Consider the following 19808-nt stretch of genomic DNA (forward strand, 5'->3'; position numbering starts at 1 on the left):
GCAGCCAGGCCTGTCCAGTCCGGTGCCAGCCTGGGGGGCCATGCGGGCCATCAGCTAGGGTGTCTGCTGGCCTGGTCTCCACCTCCAGCTTGTGGGGCCTGCAACGGGGGCAGGAGGGGGGATCCGGCCCTGGGCCTTGGGCGGCGGTGGAGGCGGCATTCAGGCAAGCTCAATTTGAATCCAGAGCTGCTCTCTGGGGCTGGGGGGCCTGGGAGGGAGACCCCGCCCTCAGCCCCACGGGCCGGCGGTCATCCAGGCTCAGATGCACAAGGAAGGTGAGCTGGCCGGAAGCTCGGCGGAGGGGACCCTGCCCCTCACCAGGGCCGGCCGGGCTGTAGTCCTCCACTGGGAGAGCGTCCTCTCCTCCTGATCAGGGGTCTCCAGGAGGGGAGAGGCCCCACTTCCGGTCCTGGCCGTGCTGGGGCCTGGGAGCTGGGCAGGGGGAGGCGGGGGGAGGGGGGCTCAGGGAAGGGAGTCCCTGAGCACAAGTCAGCTCACACACTGCTCTCGCGGCAGGCTCAGGCTGATGCGGGGACAGAGGCCAGCAGGGCCAGCTCTTCCCAGGCCTGGAGCCCAGCCGACAGGCATCCTGGCTCCGTCTCCAGCAGGCCTGCGGAGGTTCCCAGACGCTGGCTGGGGGTGGAGGGAGCGGCCGCCGTCAGCTCTGGCCCTCAGGAGAGGGGTCAGACGGCCCGCCCCCTGCCCTACCCCCACCCCACCCCAAACTCTGGCTCCCCCTGCTGTGCTGGGCTCCTGAGCGCCTCGGTCAGCTCTGGGGAGCCCGACCAGGTCCCAACTGGCCCCTTGTCCCCGTGGCCTGGGCCCTGCAGCGGTGCTTGCCCACCCACCCTGCCCTCAGAGAGGAGGCTTCAGCATGATGCCCCTGCCCCTGCCTTTCACAGAACCCTCTGCAGCGTGCTCTTCTCCCCCAGATGTTTTTGGAAGTGGCCAGGTCTGTGGGGAGCAGGCAGTGGGGGAGGGGGGAAGCCGAGGCCAGGAGGCGGGCCATCTCGGGCTGCAACGCGAGGCCTCGGTTCTCAGGAGGGGCTCCCTTGAAGTCCCACCATCCTTCTGTCCAATTTAGGAGCAATTAATGAGCCAGCTCCCCCTGGAGACAGGCTGCTGTGTGTCCTGGTTTCCGAGGCTGCCTCTTCATCCCACGAGGAAAAGCTGCGGCAGTCTGATTTAGCCTGGAAGGAGGAGGATGCTTCGGCGGGGCCTGGAGCTAGTGGAGCCCGCAGAAGCCAGGTGGGGAGCTCTGGGGTGCCCACCGAGGCCCCCGCGGCAGACCCTCACCCCGGGGAATGGAGGGACAGTGTGAGCTTACCCCCCAGGTCTGTGAGGGGCAGACTCACGTCATGAAGGCAGCCGCTCCTGGGTGGACCCCGAAGCTCTGCTCCCCTGACCCTGGGGAACTCAGGGGCGACGTGAGCTTACCCCCCAGGTCTGTGAGGGGCAGACTCACGTCATGAAGGCAGCCGCTCCTGGGTGGACCCCGAAGCTCTGCTCCTAGGGCCCCCACAGGCTGCCTTCCGCCATAGGAGACAGCGAGCCTGAGGTCTGAGCTGAGAGAGCCGCCCCTCGCCTGGAGATCTAGCAGCTGCAGCCCCGCTCCTGACCCAGCCCCCTAGAGCAACACCCTCCCCAGGCCCCAGGTCCTCCCCAGGCAGGCAGTGCCTAGGCCCGACTTGCCCAACCTCTTCAGCATCTAGGCTAGAGCTGGGGGCCTGGAGCCCCAGAAGGGGAGGGGCTCTCGAGTGGGGCCCTAGAGGGAAGGGAGGACTCCAGTGAGGAGTTGAGGCCTGAGCTGGGTGCACTGTGGGTGGGAAGGGGCTGCAAGGAGACCCAAGGTCTCAGAGCAGGAAAGGAAAGGGCGTTGCTTGGAGCTGGCAACTGAGGCCCAGAGTCCAGTCCTGGGGGCCCCGAGCTTCCAAGGACACGGAGTGGCCCAGCTCTCTAGGACCAACCCGACCTGCATGCAGGCTGGAGTGGGGGCAGGAAGAGCCTGTCCAGAGTTACCCAGGTACAGTCGTCTGGTGCTCATCCGGCCTGTAGCTGCCCCTGGATCCGGGGGCTCAGGGCACCCTGGGCACCTCTGTGCTCACTCTGTTCACGCTCACCCACTGGTGTGTCTGGGTCGGGCTGTAGGCTTCCCCAGCCTGCGTCACCCCGCCCCCACCCCCAGCCACCTCTGAGGCCCCGGGGTAGCTGTGGGCAGCGTCCTGGAGCAGCCCCACGCTTGGACAAACCTGCAAGGTGATGGCTTTCAGACCACAGAGCAAACAGGAGTCCTTCTCCGTCCTTTAGGAGGCATCTGCTGATGTCTGCACCCAGGTACCAGACCCATCCTGGGGCCCAACCTCTGAGACTAGGTGCCATGCCCCTCTGTCCTGGGCAGCCCTCCCTCCCCAGAGAGGGCCTGCCCTGTGTGGGGAGGGTCAGGGCCCCTGGGAGGAGGGGGGCCCAAGGATGCCTGAACCCCTGGGCCGGCAGCCCCCGTGCTCACCCTGTGGGAGGGAGAAGCCACAGAGGCAGCTGAGTGGGTCCCAGTGAGTCTGCAGCCCCGGGAAGACAAGCAGGGTTAGCCCGAAGCCCATGCACCCAGACTTAAAAAGAGACAGCACGTTGCTCCCAAAGGTCCGTCTAGTCAAAGCTATGGTTTTCCCAGTGGTCATGTACGGATGTGAGAGCTGGACCATAAAGAAGGCTGAGTGCCAAAGAAGTGATGCTTTCAAACGGTGGTGTTGGAGAAGACTCTTGAGAGTCCCTTGGACTGCAAGGAGATCCAACCAGTCCATCCCAAAGGAGATCAGTCCTGAATATTCATTGGAAGAACTGATGTGAAACCTGAAGCTCCAATACTTTGGCCGCCTGATGCGAAGAGCTGACGCATTGGAAAAGACTGATGCTGGGCAAGATAGAAGGTGGGAAGAGAAGGGGTGACTGAGGATGAGGTGGCTGGATGGCATCACCAATGTGATGGACATGAGTTTGAGAAAGCTCTGGGAGATAGTGTGTGCAAGGAAGCCTGGTGTGCTACAGACGGTGGGGTCACAAAGCGTCGGACACGACTGAGCAACTGAACACCACCAGCAGCTGTGCTCTCAGCTCCTGCCCCCCAGCCGGGTTCCCTGGGGAGCTGATCCCCCCAGTGATGGCCTGAGTGCCACACAAGTGTCCACTCCAAGCCGCGACTCCGGGCCCAGGGCCTGGCACCCTGAGAAGACCCCACATGGTGAGAAAGTCAGGGGCCTGCAGCTGGGGCTTGTGTTGCCACGTGGCAGAAGTGGGCGGAAGGAAGGCTGCCGGTTTGGGGCGAGGAGACAGTCCTGTGCTGCCAGGTGGGCCCAGTGCAGCCTCAAGGGGCCTCACGGCGGGGACACAGAGGGGTCAGAGAGGCGGCTGTCGGCCCTGCCGCCTGAAGAAGGGGGAAGGGCCGCGAGCTGGGGTGCAGGCACCTCTAGAAGCTGGAAGAGGGGGGAAATGATTCTCCCCTGAGCCTCTGGACGGGAGTCGCCTTGCCCACCTGGACGGAGCGCAGGGAGCCTCACTTCAGGCTCTGCTTCCAAGACCCTCAGACGGTGAGTCTGCAATTTGTGGTCATTTGTTACAGCGGCCACCGAAAGTCACACACCCTCCTGGAACTGAGAGAGCTGGCCAAGAACAGACTGAGGCTTGTACGCGCACACACACAGACACACACACATGGAGACACAGACACACACACAGAGACACGGAGACACACACACAGACACACACACAGAGACACACAGACAGACACAGATACACACACGGAGACACAGACACACACACGGAGACACAGACACACACAGACACACACACATGGAGACATAGACACACACACACAGACACACACGGAGACACAGACACACACACAGACACACACGGAGACACAGACACATGGACACACAGACACACACACACACGGAGACACACAGGCACACATGGAGACACACACACAGAGACACACAGACACACACACGGAGACACAGACACAGACACACACACAGATACACACACATGGAGACATACACACACACAGACACACACAGACACACAGACACACACAGACACACACACCAGTCCCAGCACCGCCCACGGTCACCACAGGCCTCTGCTCTGCTCCCGGTTGTGGTTCCAGCTCCACCGAGCAAGGACCAAGGTCTGGGAGGTCTGGCCCACAGATGCTGCTAACCGCCCTCGCTGCCCCGGGGCTCCAGCCCCTGCTTCCTGCTTCCCTGGCCTTCGTGCTGGTCATGAGCAGCAGATGGTCAGCCTGGGAGACCCTCAGAGACCATGTGGCCTCACAGGAGGGGCCTGTCTGGGGTTACAGAGGCGTGGGGACCCTGCTGGGGACAGAGAAGCCGGGTGACCCTCTCCTCAGCCCCTCCTGTGCCGCCCGCCCTGATGTCGGACCCCCGGGGGCCAGACAGAGCTGGGAATCTAGTCACCTGAAGTCAGAGAGGACCGGCCCTGGCGCTAACTCCAACAGCAGCTCTCGGACCACAGCCGAGGGTCCAGCCTCCACGTGAGGGCAGGCGCTGCGGGCGGGCGCTGCGGGCATGGCGATGGCGGAGGGGGCGACTTGCACAGGTGGAGACGCGGCTGCAGCAGCATCCTCGCCGTCATGGAGAGGGCTGGCGGGGCGAGCGAAACGGGAAGAACGGCCTCTGAGGAGCGCGCCCCAAGGGCAGCACACCACCTTTCTGCTCCAAGCCGCGGGGTCCCCCGCAGCAGCCCCGGTGGAACTGTAGCTGGAGGGTCTTTGGAGCGAGCTATGAGCGCCACCTCGAGAGGACGGCAGGATCACGAAAGGGTCAGTGGGGTTTGGGGGTCATGATGGGGCTCAGGGGTCATGATAGAGTTCAGGGTCATGATGGCGTCCAGGGGTCATGATGGGTTCTGGGGTCATGATGGGGTTCGAGGTCATGATGGTGTTCAGGGGTCATAATGGGGTTTGGTGTCAAGATGTGGTTCAAGGTCATGATGGTGTTGGAGGGTCATGATGGAGCTTGGAGTCATGATGGGTTTGGGGGTCATGATGGGGTTCGGGGGTCATGATGGGGTTCGGGGCGGGGCACAGCAGGGCTGGGGCGCAGTGTTTGGCGCCCTCTGCTGGCGGCAATGGGTTTCTGGCCTGATTCCCCTCCTGGTGGGCCGACCCTTTGACCCAAAGTAGTAGCCTGTGGGCAGGATCTCGCTGCCCCTCCTCGGCTCCTTCTCCAGCTGTCAGAGTGCCCCCAGCCCCGGGGGGACTTGCTCTCGAGTCACGGGAGGGTGGGGCCGCCTGGGCCTTCCCCTCCAGGGCGTCTCTGACATGACACCTGAATCTGCTCTCCTGGGAACACACTTGGGCGGCTCCTTCTTCCCTGGCCGCGCCCCAGCCCACATCGGCCGTTCCCAGGAAACGGGCAGGATTGGACCTGCCACGCCAGCTCTGTGCAGTGGGCAGTGGGCGGCCCGGGCTGAGGTCAAGGTGGCCAGGCCAGTCTCTGTGCTGTGTGGGTGGAGGAGGTTTTAGTTTTTCTAATAACACGCGGGGCACCAGGGGCCCGCCTGGGGCTGGAGGGCCTCTCTCCCCGCGCTTGGGAGCCCTAATTGCAGGCGGTGTATTTTTGGTTCACGCTTGACGTCTGAGTATGACTCACCCCGAGGACCCTGTCATCAGCGGCTCACCGGGCTCCAGGCCAGGGTTGAAAATGACCACCGTCAGCCCGTCGGGCATTTGTTTCCACATCTAGGCCTCCAGCTGGACCCCGAGGAGGAGGAGGGAGGCGGGGGTGGGCGCTCTGCTCCTTCTAAGCTGGTCTGTGGGGGCGGGGCTCATCCAGGACCATGGTCTCCTTGTCCACACCCAGAGGGCCTGGACACCCTTCCCTGGGGAGGAAGCTCTCCAAGGGGAAGGAGGGATGGGGCCCGGGAAGGGACCTGCAGGATGTGCCCCAGACTCCCGGGAGGGGCAGCTGGAGCCCAGGGCACCCTGCCACCCTCCCCACTCCGGACACTCCTGGGGGCCACTGTCTTCATTAGCAGGACTCCACTGCCTGGGGCCTCTGCCCAGCCGGGGGCTCCCGAAACCTGGGCGCTGCTGCGGGAAACGCCAACTTGGCGCCTCGGTTTCTCTGAGTCTCCCGCCGGCGGGCGGATCCTCCCCAGTCCCACTCATGCGTCGCCCCCTGCACGAAGACCCCCTTCCCCAGGTCTCCAGACCTCCGCCAGGTCTGCCTGGCGCCCCTCTGCCCCGAGGGCCCTGCTGCTCCCTGCCAGGCCCTTGACATCCCCTCCACATGTGGTCCAGCAAGTCGGAGGCATGGGCCTGGAGGGCGGGGCACAGCCCGAGTCCACCCTCCGCAATGGAGGCTCCTCGATGGCCCGGCCGCCTGCTGCCTGGTGGCCCCTGCGTGGCAGCCAAACCCTGTCCTCGAACACGCTCCTGCTGGCACGGGGCCGCCCGCCGCCCCTCTGCTGGGTTTCAGCACTGTATGCGGCGGCCGCTGTGGCCAGCAGCTCGGGTCAGTGCGGAGCCCACTCCGGCCCGCCGCGGGAGCAGCGTCGTCCCAGGAGGGGAGGCCTCCCCTCCGACCTTCGCACCGGCAGGTCTAGTGTCGCGCGGGAAGAGCTGGAGCTTCAGGGAAACCCGAGACCCTGGGAGCCCAGGGCCCGGGGGTTAGGCTTTGCCACCCCTCTCAAAATTCTTGGTTATAGAAACGTGGCCCTCAGATTTCAAAGACAGCTGTTTGGAACTTCTTGGCGGTGGAAACCCTTGAGCAGAAACTTGGAGGTCCCAAGGTGTAAGGCCGCAGAGCAGGGCTGCTCTGGGTAAGGGGTGTAGGGCTGGGAAGGGGGCTCTGGCCCTCCCTGTCCACGCACTCCTGCCCTGGGTCGCTGGGTCCCCTGGGCTGGGCCCCGTGTCCTGGAGAACCTCAGACACGCCCGGGGACGTGTCCTGGGTGCCCCGCCTTGCCTCCCTCGCCCACTCGAGGCTGTCTGTGTGGAAGGCAGGGCTGGCCCTCAGCCAGGGGAGGCGGCTGAGGGGCCCAGGTCAGCCCGGCTGCGCGAGGCTGGGTGCCTCTGAGACGACCTTCTAAGTCCTCTAACAGGGACTGTGCTCACTGGCCGGGGCACTTGTGTGCGGCTGGGCGGTGTGTGTGCAGGGCTTCAGGGCACCTCTGAGAGCCCCACTGGTCATGTCCGGGCCACGGATCCTTTGGGTGAATCCTGAACTCCCGCCCTCCATTAAAGCCACACCATCTGTGACCCACAGCCAGACGCGGCCGGGGTGTCCCCTGAGCTGCAGCCCAGAGTCCAGCGGCGCGTCCGGCCCGCGGAGCGGCCAGGGCAGGTGCAGAGCTCCCCACTGCTGCCTGAGGGGAGAGGCAGGTTTGTGCAGCCAAGGTCGTGGCCACCGTGTCCCAAGGACGCCCCAGCGGGAGACACCAGTGCTGCCCTGATCCCCTGAAATTAGTGCAGAGACGGGCAGGAAGCCAGGCTGTCCCGGGCGCCTGTGGCCACCGCTATGTGTCTGTGCACACTGGGTCCTTTCTGTGACGCATCCACCTGGTTCCCCTTTTATTAATGAGTAAATAGCACCTTTAACGTGAGCTAATTTTTGTATCTGTGAGTCAGGATTTTATCTTTCATTGAAAACTATCTTTCAACAAATGTATTAGGTTTCTGGGCTTCCCCGGTGGCTCAGTGGTGGAGAATCCACCTGCCAGTCCAGGAGACGTGGGTTCGATCCCTGGGTCGGGAAGATGCCCTGGAGGAGGGCGTGGCAACCCACTCCAGTACTCTTGCCTGGGAAATCCCACGGACAGAGGAGCCTGGCAGTTGCAGTCCACGAGGCTGCAAAGAGTTGGACACGACTTAGCAACTGAACAAGTGTTAGGTTTCTAGACATTATGTATCACTTTCCAAAGGTGTGTTTGCTGATTCACACAACAAAGTACTTAAGGAGCCAAGGAAGGCTGAGAACTAAAGAACTGACGCTTTCAAGTTGTGGGGCTGGAGCAGACTCTCCAGCGTCCCTTGGACTACAAGGAGATCAAACCAGTCTATCCTAAAGGAAATCGACCCTAAGTATTCATCGGAAGGGGTGAAACTGAAGCTCCAATACTTTTGCCACCTGATACGAACAGCCGACTCTTTAGAAAAGACCCTGATGCTGGGAAAGATTGAGGACAAGAGGAGAAGGGGACGACAGAGGATGAGATGGTTGGATGGCATCACTGACTCAATGGACATGCTGCTGCTGCTGCTGCTAAGACTTTCTAGTCGTGTCCAACTCTGTGCGACCCCATAGACGGCAGCTCACCAGGCTCCACCGTCCCTGGGATTCTCCAGGCAAGATTGCTGGAGTGGGTTGCCATGTCCTTCTCCAACGCATGAAAGTGAAGAGTGAAAGTGAAGTCGCTCAACTGTGTCCAGCTCTTCGAGACCCCATGGACGGCGGCCTACCAGGCTCCTCCTTCCATGGGATTTCCAGGCAAGAGTACTGGAGTGGGGTGCCACTGCCTTCTCCCAATAGACATGAGCTTGAGTAAACCCCGGGAGTTGGTGATGAACAGTGAGGGCCTGGCATGCTGCGGTTCACGGGGTCGCAAAGAGTCAGACACGACTGCGTGACTAAACAACAGCAGCAAGTGCAGTGAAGGCGCTGGAAGTCTGTGAGTAAGAACGTCTGAACGATCGTGAGTTTCTAGAAACTCAGAAACAGATGTAGAGTGTGGACGTCACAAGAGCGGTGAGTCTCGGTGCGAAAAGCAGTGCGGCTCAGCCCAGCCCTGCTGCCCTGACCCCCCAGCCCGTCGTCCCCCTAGCCCGTGGTACCCCCAGCCTATCATCCCCCCAGCCCGTGGTACCCCCAGCCCGTCGTCCCCCAGCCCTGCTGCCCTGACCCCCCAGCCTGTGGTCCCCCAGCCAGTGGCCCCCCAGCCCATCATGCCCCAGCCCATCGTCCCCCCAGCCCGTAGTCCCCCCAGCCCGTGGTCTCCCCAGCCCATTGTCCCCCCAGCCCATGGGCCCCCAGCCCGTGGTCCCCCCAGGCCATCGTCCCCCCAGCCCGTGGTCCCCCAGCCCATCATTCCTCCAGCCCATGGTCCCCCCAGCCCGTGGTCCTCACCTCGGCCTTCTCCCCGCTGGGCCTCCACGGCAGCTCTGGACTCTCAGAACCCCTTCCCTTGCGGCCAGCCCAGGGTGCCTCCTCCCTGGCCTGGGTTCAGCAAACGTGCGCTGGTAAGTGAAGGCTGCTCAGTTTGTGAGCCCTTCCTCAGGCTGGAGCCGCTGAGCCTGCTTTATAAGCCTTGCTGGGCCCCGGCCCCTCCGCCCCCATGCTGGGAGCCTGGGTGGTGGTAGCCCACCCCTGGTGGCACTTGGGGGTGCCGGTCCCCCGTGCCCAGCCTGAGGCTCCTTCTCAGAGCCCCCTGTGGGCTGGAGGCTCTGTCCGGCTTGGCCTGACCCCCGAGGGGCTCCAGGGAGGAGCAGGGCTCACAGGCTCCAGGGCTCGGTCAGGGCCCAGCTGCTCGTGGGCGCTGCGTGCTTCCGGAGTCTTCTGCACACCAGGGGCCCTGGTTTCCCCGAAGGGGAAACCGAGGCAGGAAGCTGTCGGTCCTTTCCCGCCAGCAGAGCCCCGCTTCCTTCTCCTCCTTCTCTGGGCCGCTGTGCCTTGGGGGGCCGTTCCAGGGGTGCTGGAAATGCTAGGGCCCCACAAGGAAGGGGTGGGAGAGCCGGCCCCCCACCCCAGTGGCCAGGCTTGAGGGGCGAAAGCTGGGGCCGCGCCTGCGGGGAGGCGAGGGAGCCGGGCTGGAGGCGAGCGGCGAGGGTGCCTGCCTGGCGGGGCCGCGCCTTCTGCAGCGTGGCCAGCAGAGGGCGCCCGCGCGCCGCCGCGGGTGCAGGACCGGGTGCTGGGTGCCCAGCGGGCAGCAGGGGGCCGCGGGCCCACCCTGGGTACCTACTCCGGGGCGGGAGCCAGCTGGCACTTGACTGGGCTCTGATGACCGCTCCCTCCCGCGTCCAGGGACCGAGCGGCCACTTGCTGGCAGAGCCAGGAGGGTCCGGGGTCCTGCAGGCCTCCTCGCGGCGGCCCTCACAGGGGCTCGTTGTTTCCTGGCAGGCCTTTCAGCAGCTGCCCCTGCCCTCGTGGAGACAGGGCTTCCCAGCCACGCGGTGGCACCCAGCTCAGAGCCAGGCGGGTGCCTCCCGGAAGGGTGGCTCCTGCAGGACAGCCACCCAGCGCCTTCTGCCCTCCCTGTGTCCCCGGGCTCTTCTTTCCGTCTCTCCCCAGATAACAGACATCTTGTGTTCTCTCTTTCTGTAAGGAGCAACTTTTACAATACTTCACATCATTAAACGGTATAATTTATTTGAAAAACAGACTGCCTAGGACAAAGCCCTAAGTTCCTGGGGGCTTTGAGCTCCTGTGGCTCAGGGGCCCTCCCAGCTGGGGCAGGGCCTTCGGGGCCTTGGAGAGGGGTGAGGGGCGTCCCTGGGGGGCCTTGGAGGGGAGGGGAGGAACACCCCAGAGCAGCGCAGTGGGGGAGCCCCGGGGGAAGCAGGTCCTTCCCGGGGCCCCGGGCTCCGTGCTGGGTGCTCTGTGTTGGGGCTCCCCGCTCCTGGCATGGACCCGCTGCTCGTGCTGAAATCAGGAAGTTAACAGGCCATGTGGCTCCTACTCGCCTTCTCCTGAGATCGGGGGCGGGGGCGTCTCCTGGGGTTCCGAACTCCCACACCCCGGCACCCGCTCCCTCCAGGGCCCAGGACCTCTCAGAGCCCATCCTGTGAGGGGCTTGCGGCCCCAGAGACACCACCGAGGCCGCCTCTGCCCGCGGGCCCCGCCCAGCCCAGCCTCCTAGCTCACATTCCTGGCCCCCCATCCACCTGTCCGCACAGGCCTCTGGGGTCAGGCGGCCCTACAGAACCGGCTCTTCTAGCCGCCCCGCTTGGCTGGCCTCGCCCAGGCCCTGGGGCGCTGGGGCTGCAAGCTGCAGGGAGGAGGAGGCGGTTCTCCGGTCAGGATGGCGTCTGAGGCCTGTGTGAGCTCACAGGCTGCTGGGAAGGAGGTGCGGGCTGAGCCCTGGGCTATGGCTCACACAGGGCTCCCATCCGGAGCTGCCTCCCTCACTCAAGCCTTTGCCCCGGACCTCGGGCCCCCTCCATCCCACACGCGGCCCCTCCGGCCCCCCTGGGCCTGCAGACGGAGAGCCCACCTCGGGTCCTCAGGCCCCAGGCAGAGCCACAGACCCTGGGGACCCTGCCCCCTGTCCCCTAGTGTGACCTCCAGCTCCAGGGTCCCCCCCACCACAGAGGGCCTGCCCACGAGGCCCTGGGCTGGAGCTTCGAGCCCCCCTTTCCGCTTCCCGCTTCCGCTTCATCTTCTCTTCCTCCCCCTGCTTCCTCCTCCCCCCCTCCCCATCTCTCCCCATCTCTCCCCTCCTCCCCCTCCTCCCTCTCTTACCTCCCTCCTCCCCCTCCCTGCCCACCCCAACCCCTCCTCCCCTCCCCTCCCCCTTCATCCTCCCCCACCTTCTTCCCTCTCCCCCTCCCTCCTCTCCTCCCCTCCCCCCTATTTCCCCCTCTCCCCTCCCCCTCCTCCTCCACCCTACTTCACCCCTCCCCCTCCTCCCCTTCCTGCCTCTCCTCTCCTCCCCCTCCCCTGCCTCTCCCCACTCATTTCCCCTCCCCCTCCTCCCTCATCCCTTCCCTCCCCCTCCTCCCTCATCCCTTCCCTCCCCCTCCTCCCTCATCCCTTCCCTCCCCCTCCTCCCTCTCCTCCTTCCCTCCCTCTCCTCCCTCATCCCTTCCCTCCCCCTCCTCCCTCATCCCTTCCCTCCCCCTCCTCCCTCTCCTCCTTCCCTCCCCCTCCTCCCTCATCCCTTCCCTCCCCCTCCTCGCTTTCCCTGTCTCCCTCCTCCCTCTTCACCCCTCCCCTCCCTCTCCCCCTCCTCCTCTTCCTCACCCGCTCCCTCCTCCCCCCCTTGCCCCTCATTTTCCCTCCTCCTCCCCCTCCTCTCTCTTTACCCCTCCCCTCCCCTCCCCCTCCCGTCCCCCTCCTGTCCCCCTCCCTCCCCCTCCTCCCTCTCCCCTCTCCAGCTCCTCCCGCTGCACTTCCTTGGCTGCCCTCTCCCTGTGAGTCAGCAGGGAGCTGAGAGTTTCACAGTGGTCAGTCTAGCAGCACCCCCTCCCAAGGCCTCTTTGCTTCCGGAATGCTCTGCACCTGAGGCTTCCTTAGCAGCTGACTAAGGGGGGGCCACTGGTTCCCCCCACACCCGACTCAGCCCAGCTTCTCCCTGGGGTGGGGGTGGGCAGACTGGAGTAGCAGAGAGCTGACCTCAGGGCCAGGCACCCCCCACACGCACTCCGCTCTGGGCTCCAGCTGACCAGGGCCCTGGGCCGCGCCCACCCCCACCCCCACCCCCTGGGAAAGGCCTTCCTGGGCTCCCCTCCCCTTGAGCCCCTCAGCTGGGGGTGGAGGGGGGAGGAGGGAAGGGGACAGAGGTAGAAGGGGCTGGAGTCCCTGTCCGTTTGGGGGCCTTGGCTTTCTATCCCCTCCAGGACCACCCAGCACAGCCGCTCACAGCTCGTGCTCTCCCTTGGGCCTCCCCAGGGCACCTTCTGAGACCTCTCCCCAGGGGCCCCCTCCCCAGGGGCCCTCACAGTGGACACACCCCTGCCTGCAGACTGAAGCCCCGACGCTGGACATGGCCGGCCTCTCAGCAGGGGGTGTGCAATGGGGAAACCCCGACACAGAGGGTGACAGGACACCTCCCCCTCGCTGGGCACCTGGCTGTCCCCCTAGACACCCACCCCCTGTTTCAAAGGACTCTGGGAGCCTTGGGCAGGATGCTGTGGGAACAGACCTCAAGTCTCACCTCCTCAGTCACTCAGAGAGCTCTCCCTACAACGGGTCACAAGGCTTCCTTTTCACAAAGCTTTCTCCCCGCCTGCCAGGCCTCCTGCCACACCTGGCAGAGTCTGTGACATCAGGGCCTGTCTTTACTGCGTCACAGGTGCCCCTAGAAGGGGGCCTGAGTTCTGCGAGTGGACCCCCTGGGCCCCAGCCTTGCTTCTGGCTGAGGATGGAGTTGATGGGGTGAGGTAGGGCGAGCGCTCAGACGGGCGTAGGGGTAGGGGGTGACTGCACAGGGGTAGGGAGTGACTGCACAGGGGTAGGGGGTGGCTGCGGGCTGAGACGAGGAGCGGAGGGTCAGGTCGCGGTCGGGGGGCTCCAGGGACGAGGCACCTAGGACAGTGTTCCGGACAGCGCCAGCCCCTCCTGGAGGCCCTAGGAGGCATAGCCAGGCCCCCACCCAGCAGCTCTGCCTGGGGAACTTCTGGACCAAGCTTGGCAACAGCTCATAAATATTCATTTGAAAATTAAATTCCCATATAAAGAACTAACTCACTGCTGATACTTGCAAATTATTTTTGTATTCATGCAAAACTACAGTGCCATCCCTGCTTCTGGTCTGAGGACTGAGGTCCCCTCTCCTGCCTGCCCCTGTGGACCCAGGTCAGCGAGGGGACCTCAGGGAGGAGCAGGGTCAGAACAATCGGCCTGGGCGAATGAGGTGGAAGAGAGCCAAAGGGATCTTCTAGAGAAACCCTGTAAGAACTGCAGGCGTTTTGCCCCACTTTTCGGGTTTTCCGGGTCCCCTTCTGCACTTCTTGAATGTCTTATTGTGGATCTATCCAACCACACAGACTCTGGAGGGAGGCCTTCAGGTCCAGCCCCCGCCATGTTCCTGGCGCCAGGTCACACCCTCCAGTCGCTCTAAAGGGTCCCGAGTTCTTTCTTCTCACTCTCTTTTCCTCTCCTTTTCCACGAGCTCCTCCTGCTCGACATTGCTGGGAAGGGGAAGATTTCTACAGAACCTAAATGTTCAACCTTTGGGGGCTGGTTAAACATCTGGCTATGATCCAGCAGTGGCCCATGAACTCACTCAGGATAGAAGCGCACACGTGCCTGCACACCTGGGCTGCGCCTGCACTTCCGGCATCCCTAGAAGACAAGACCAGGGTTAACAGGGATGGTCTCGAGGTGTGTGAGCGACTGTCGTCCGGTCACTCATTCCTGTCCGACTTTGTGAGCCTAAGGACTGCCGCACACCAGGCCTCTCTGTCAATCACCAACTCCCGGAGCTTGCTCAAACTCTTCCGTTGAGTCCGTGATGCCATCCAACCACCTCATCCTCTGTCATCCCCTTCTCCTCCTGCCTTCAGTCTTTCCAGCATCAGGGTCTTTTCCAGTGAGTCAGCTCTTCACATCACGTGGCCAAAGTATTGGAGCTTCAGCTATAGCATCAGTCCTTCCAGTGAATATTCAGGGTTGATTTCCTTGAGGATGGACTGGTTGGATCTCCTTGCAGTCCAAAGGACACTCAAGAGTCTTCTCCAACACCACAGCCCAAAAGCATCAATTCTTCAGTGCTCAGCCTTCTTTATGGTCCAACTCTCACATCCATCCATGACTACTGGAAAAACCACAGCTTCGACTGTAAGAAAATTTGTTGACAAAGTGATGTCTCTCCTTTTTGATACCCTGTCTACGTTTGTCATAGCTTTTGATCCGAGGAGCGAGTGTCTTTTAATTTCACGCCTGCAGTCAACATCTGCAGTGATTTTGGAGCCCAAGAAATAAAGTCTATTACTGTTTCCATTGTTTCCCCATGAATTTGCTGTGAAGTGATGGGATCAGATGCCATGATCTTCGTTTTTTAATGCTGAGTTTTAAGCCAACTTTTTCACTCTCCTCTTTCACCTTCATCAAGAGGCTCTTTAGTTCCTCTTCGCTTTCTGCCATAAAGGTGGTGTCATCTGCATATCTGAGGTTATTGATATTTCTCCAGGCACTCTTGGTTTAGAACATAATTTTTGATGGTCAATATTTTGTGGGTGATCTTTGAGACGTTTGGATTGCTTTTGCAATAGGAAAATAAGTTAAAAAAATATGGGACAAGACAAGGATGCCCACACGCACCACTTTTATTCAATATAGTATTGGAAGACCTAGCTAGAGAAATTAGACAAGAAAAAGAAGTGAGCTCGAAAGGAAGAAGGAAGACCGTCACTGTTTGCAGACTACGTGATATAAGCAGAAACCCGAAACTCCATCAGAGAACTCTTTGAACTAATAAATGACTTCAGAAAAGTTACAGGATACAAACGCAATACAAAAAAATCTGCTGCATTTCTATAACTAATACATATCAGAAAGAGAAATGAAGAAAGCAATCTTGTTTACAGTTGCATCAGAAAGAGTAAATTTAGCCAGAGGAGAGAGACGTTTATATAGACAGCTACAAGACATTAACGGAAGAAACTGAAGACAAAATTAGTGAAAAGATATTCCATGCTCATGGATTAGAGTAATTAATATTGTTAAAGTGTCCATACTACCCAAAGCAATGGACAGATTCAGGGTCATTCCCTGTCAAAATCCTTTAAAGACATTTTTCAAAGAAATAGAACAAGTAATCCTAAAATATAAATGGAGCCCCTCAAAATACCCCAAATAGCTGACGTGATCCTAAGGGGAAAAGAAAATTGATTCTTTCAAATTGTGGTGCTGAAGAAGACTCTTGAAAGTCCCTTGGACAGCAAGGAGGTCAAATCAGTCCATCCTAAAGGAAATCAACCCTGAATATTCATTGGAAGGACTGATGCTGAAACTGAAGCTCCAATATTTTGGCCACATATGTGAAGAGCCGACTCACTGGAAAAGACCGTGATGCTGGGAAAGATTGAAGGCAGGAGGAGAAGGGGACGACAGAGGATGAGATGGCTGGATGGCATCACTGGCTCAAGGCACACGAATGTGAGTAAATTCCAAGAGATGGTGAAGGGCAGGGAAGCCGGGGTGCTACGGTCCACGGGGTTGCAAAGAGTTGGACTTGACTCAGCAACTAAACACCAGCGTATGTTTGGGAAGATTTATAATTGATCGAGACAAACTTCCTTTCCTCAAAGAGAAAATTGTAACACTTTAAAAACATTATAATAACAAAAGCAGCAGCAATAACAACACGGAGAAGCTGTTCTAAGCTCTGCCCATACGTTCCTTCATTTTACTCTGAAAATTAAATATTGTAAAGAAAAGAAACCAAGAATTTTAAATAAGCTTAAAAAGTATGAGATCAGGAGAACTAGAGGTTTTCTCCAGTTTCATTTTGAACTCGTTTCTGCCTCCAGGTTTTGCAATAGTTTCAAGACCTTAACTGCTCACATGCGTGTTTTCAGTCACCACTTCCCACTTCCTAGAATTCATTTTGCCCAAGAGAGGGGAAAACCTATGTCTGCACCGAAGCTTGTGCCCAAATGTTAAGGGCTGTGTTGGTCACCGGAGCCAGAAGTGAAAAGAAGCTGCGTGTCCGTCAGTGGGCAGTGCAGAATGCGGGGGTTCTCTCCAACGTGACGAAACTTGCCTAGAATGGACACCTAGGATGGTGATGGCTGCAGAGTGTGCCATCTGTGGGCACGCTGAAGTGAAAGCGAAGTTGCTCAGTCGTGCCCGACTCTTTGCGACCCCGTAGACTGTAGCCCGCCAGGCTCCCCCGTCCATGGGATTCTCCAGGCAAGAACACTGGAGTGGGGTGCCATCTCCTTCTCCAGGAGATCTTCCCAACCCAGGGATTGAACCCAGGCCTCCCGCATTGTAGGCAGACGCTTTACCGTCTGAACCACCAGGGAAGTCCATTTTAGGACACGCTAAAACCATCGACTGTGTCTTTCAAATGGACGAACTGTATGGCATGTGAGTTATATCTCAATCAAGCTATTTTTAAAGGGAATAAAAATACCAAATTGTAAATTTCTGCAGACAGAACAATGGGACTTGAAGGTCCATAAAGTCCGCCTTGTGCTCCAGAGCGACCGGCCGCAGGTGGGTTTCTGCTCCTGACGGGCCCCCAGTGTGCCCGGCTTGTGCCCACAGGGGTCCTCAACCTGCCAGGCCCCCAGACCTCTGTCTGTTCCCCCAGGTCTCACTGCCAGATGGTCCCGGGGCTTGGTGCAGACGATCTGACTGGCAGCATTTAGAAATGCTGACTCTCGGTCTGGGCACCAAAAAGGGTCAGGTGCCCTGGCTGCCCGGCCCCCAGCCCCCTGAGAGGCTGCCCACACGGCCCCCAGCCTGCGTCTGTCCCCCTGCTGACCTTTCAGAGCAGCTGAGCGGCCTAATGGTGCCGCCTCAGACTTGGCCACCACCAAAGGCCAGGCAGCAGTGTCCTGACAACGAGGGAATCAGCTAGGAAGCTGTCAGTCTCGGAGAAGGCGCCCTGGGGTGGGCACTGATCCACTGGCCTGGGGACCATTGCCAGGCTGGTCTGGCTGCAACGGTCCAGTCCAAGAGTCCCTGTGGCCTCCCCCCGCACGTCTCCCCAGGGTCTTTGCACCCCCATCCTGTCAATGTCTGCTCCCCAGGAGGCACACGCTCACGCACACACACCTCACGAGGGCACACGCCTCACACAAGTGTGCGCGCTCTGCCTGATAAAGGCAATGGCGGTGTCAGGGGTAAAGCTACAAACCACTGCGTGAAGAGGACAGTTGGGCAGGCCCACAGCCTGCACCTCCCCCCGCCCCCGCTGGGGAATCCGCCCTGGGGAGGCTGGAGGCCTCTCCCGACAAAGGCAGACCAGCGCATGGAGGTGGCTTGTAAACACCAGATCCCGGCATCTGCGGTGAGTCCGGAAGTCAGGCACGGGAATTCATTACATGCGCCCCACACGCTGATGCATGAGACGTGCATGAAGCGACGTGTGGAACACCAGTTCACCTGCTTTCTGTGCGTGTGTATCTGCGTGTTTGCATCCGTGTATTTGTGTGCACACCTGTGTGCGTGCACGTATGTATATATGTATGTTCCGTGTCCATGTGCGTGTATATATGTGTCTCTGGGTTTATGTATGTATCTCTGTGTGTATCTGTGTGCGTGCATGTATCTCTGTGTGTATATATTCACTGTGTGTGTTTTGACACATGTATCCATGTATGTGTGTATCTGCACCCACCTGCCTCTCTGCGTGCATGCATGCATCTCTGAGTACTGTGTGCGTGCACGTATGTATCTATGTATGTTCCGTGTCCATGTGCGTGTATATGTGTATCTCTGGGTTTATGTATGTATCTCTGTGTGTGTTTGTGTGCATACATACGTGTATATGTCTCTCTGTGTATGTATCTACGTGTGTGAATATTGATGCGTGCATGCATGTATCTGTGTGCGCGTATGTTTCTCTGTGTGCGTGTATGAGTGTGTATGCGTCTGCGTGTGCACTTGTGTGTCTCTACATGTGTGTGTGCGTGCATATCCCTCCAAAAGAAATGTACCCGAGACGCAACTGCGCTTATCTCTTTCGGGTGTGATGACGGGTAATTTTAATTTTGCTCTTTAAGTCTTTCCACATTTTCTTAATAACATATAATGAGCAGCCATAATTTTTATAATCTGAACTGAATAGAGCAAGAAACACAAAAGGCCGGCCAGCACGGCAGGTCTGTGCTGGAGGGAGGACAGAGGCTGCTTCTAGCCTGCAGGTGTGGCTTCAGGGAGAAGGCTGCCGAGGGGGCCCTCCCCCTCCCCCCTCCCCCACTCCAACCGGCAAACCCCTCCTCCAGCCCCCCCACACCCACACACCCACACACTCCCCACCCCACCCCCCACCCCAACCAGCAAACCACTGCCCACCCCCATAACCTCCACCCCCCACCCCCACCCTCACAACACCCTCCCCCCAACCCCGTTCCCGATGCTGCAGCTAAACTTGGGGCTCTGGGGGGTGGGGCCCCATCTCCACTGCCCTTTGAGCAAGCGCCAGGAGCCTCTTGGCTGGGGCTGAGCCTCCAGTGAATGCCAGGTGGCCTGGAGACCACTAGGAACGCCCTGGGGATCGGTGAAATGACAGAACAGAGCTGGTCACCAGCGACCCGTGGAAACAAAGGTCCTGGCGGCGTGACTCCCAGGCGGGACAGAGCCGAGGGCTGCGTCCAGGCCGCTGGGCGCGGGGGTCTCCCCGCTCCTGTCCTGTAGGCTGAGGCTTGGTGGTCCCTGGGTCTGTGGCCCTGACAGTGGCTTCGAGGAGGTCCAGCCTCTGCCTGCAGCAGACCCTCTTGCTGAGAAGACCCTTAGTGGGGACTGGGTCCAGCCCCTCCCCAGACTGCCGGGAGCCCTGTTCTGGGAGAGGGGCCCAGGGCAGGCAGGCCCGGGGGAGGGCAGGGTGGACAAGGCCAGGCTGGACCCTCACAAGGCACACAGGGCGCCCCGTGACCACCTGGCCGGAGGCTCCCACCTCGGGTAGCAAAGTTCAAGCAAAGTGACATTTGAATTCCCGAACCTGTCTCCTTTCTCTGAATTTGAAAGTGAACCAAGCTTCTGCCTTTCATCTGGCATTCCTCTCCCACGGCCCTTCCCTGCCCTCGGGCCCCACCCAACCCTGAGCCTGGCAGTCTCTTGACCCTGAGCTGCAGCCCCAATGAACCAGACCCAGGGAGGTTGCGGGGCGTCTGCGGACTCCACTGGGAAGGCCCTGCCCCAGCGTCATGGGCTCGGTGCTGGCCAGGATTCCCCAGGACACAGAACCATCGGGGTGCCTGGGGGCGGGGTGGGGCGCCTGGAGGAGAGCTCTGTTTTAAGGAGACGCGCACACTGCGAGGCCCACGGGGCTGGAGTCTGCAGGGCTGGCCGGCAGTCGGCAGACCTGGGAAGGGCTCCGTTTTCCCAAGCAGAAGGGCAGCCTTTTCCTCCTGCGTCTTGTAGCGGGCTGGATGGGGCCCACCGCAGGTTGGAGGGTGCG

The 19808-nt window shown here is 60.5% G+C and overlaps 1 protein-coding gene across 1 annotated transcript; it reads left to right on the forward strand.

Annotated features, from left to right (window-relative positions):
* Nucleotides 6332–10949, forward strand: LOC108634003 (vegetative cell wall protein gp1-like). Its single transcript, XM_018041101.1, has 6 exons — nt 6332–6537; nt 7264–7401; nt 8841–8985; nt 9129–9255; nt 10037–10207; nt 10909–10949. The coding sequence occupies exons 1-6, from the start codon at nt 6332–6334 to the stop codon at nt 10947–10949; spliced, it is 828 nt and encodes a 275-aa protein (XP_017896590.1).

The sequence above is a fragment of the Capra hircus genome, chromosome 26 (assembly GCF_001704415.2).
Source record: "Capra hircus breed San Clemente chromosome 26, ASM170441v1, whole genome shotgun sequence".
Lineage (NCBI taxonomy): Eukaryota > Metazoa > Chordata > Mammalia > Artiodactyla > Bovidae > Capra > Capra hircus.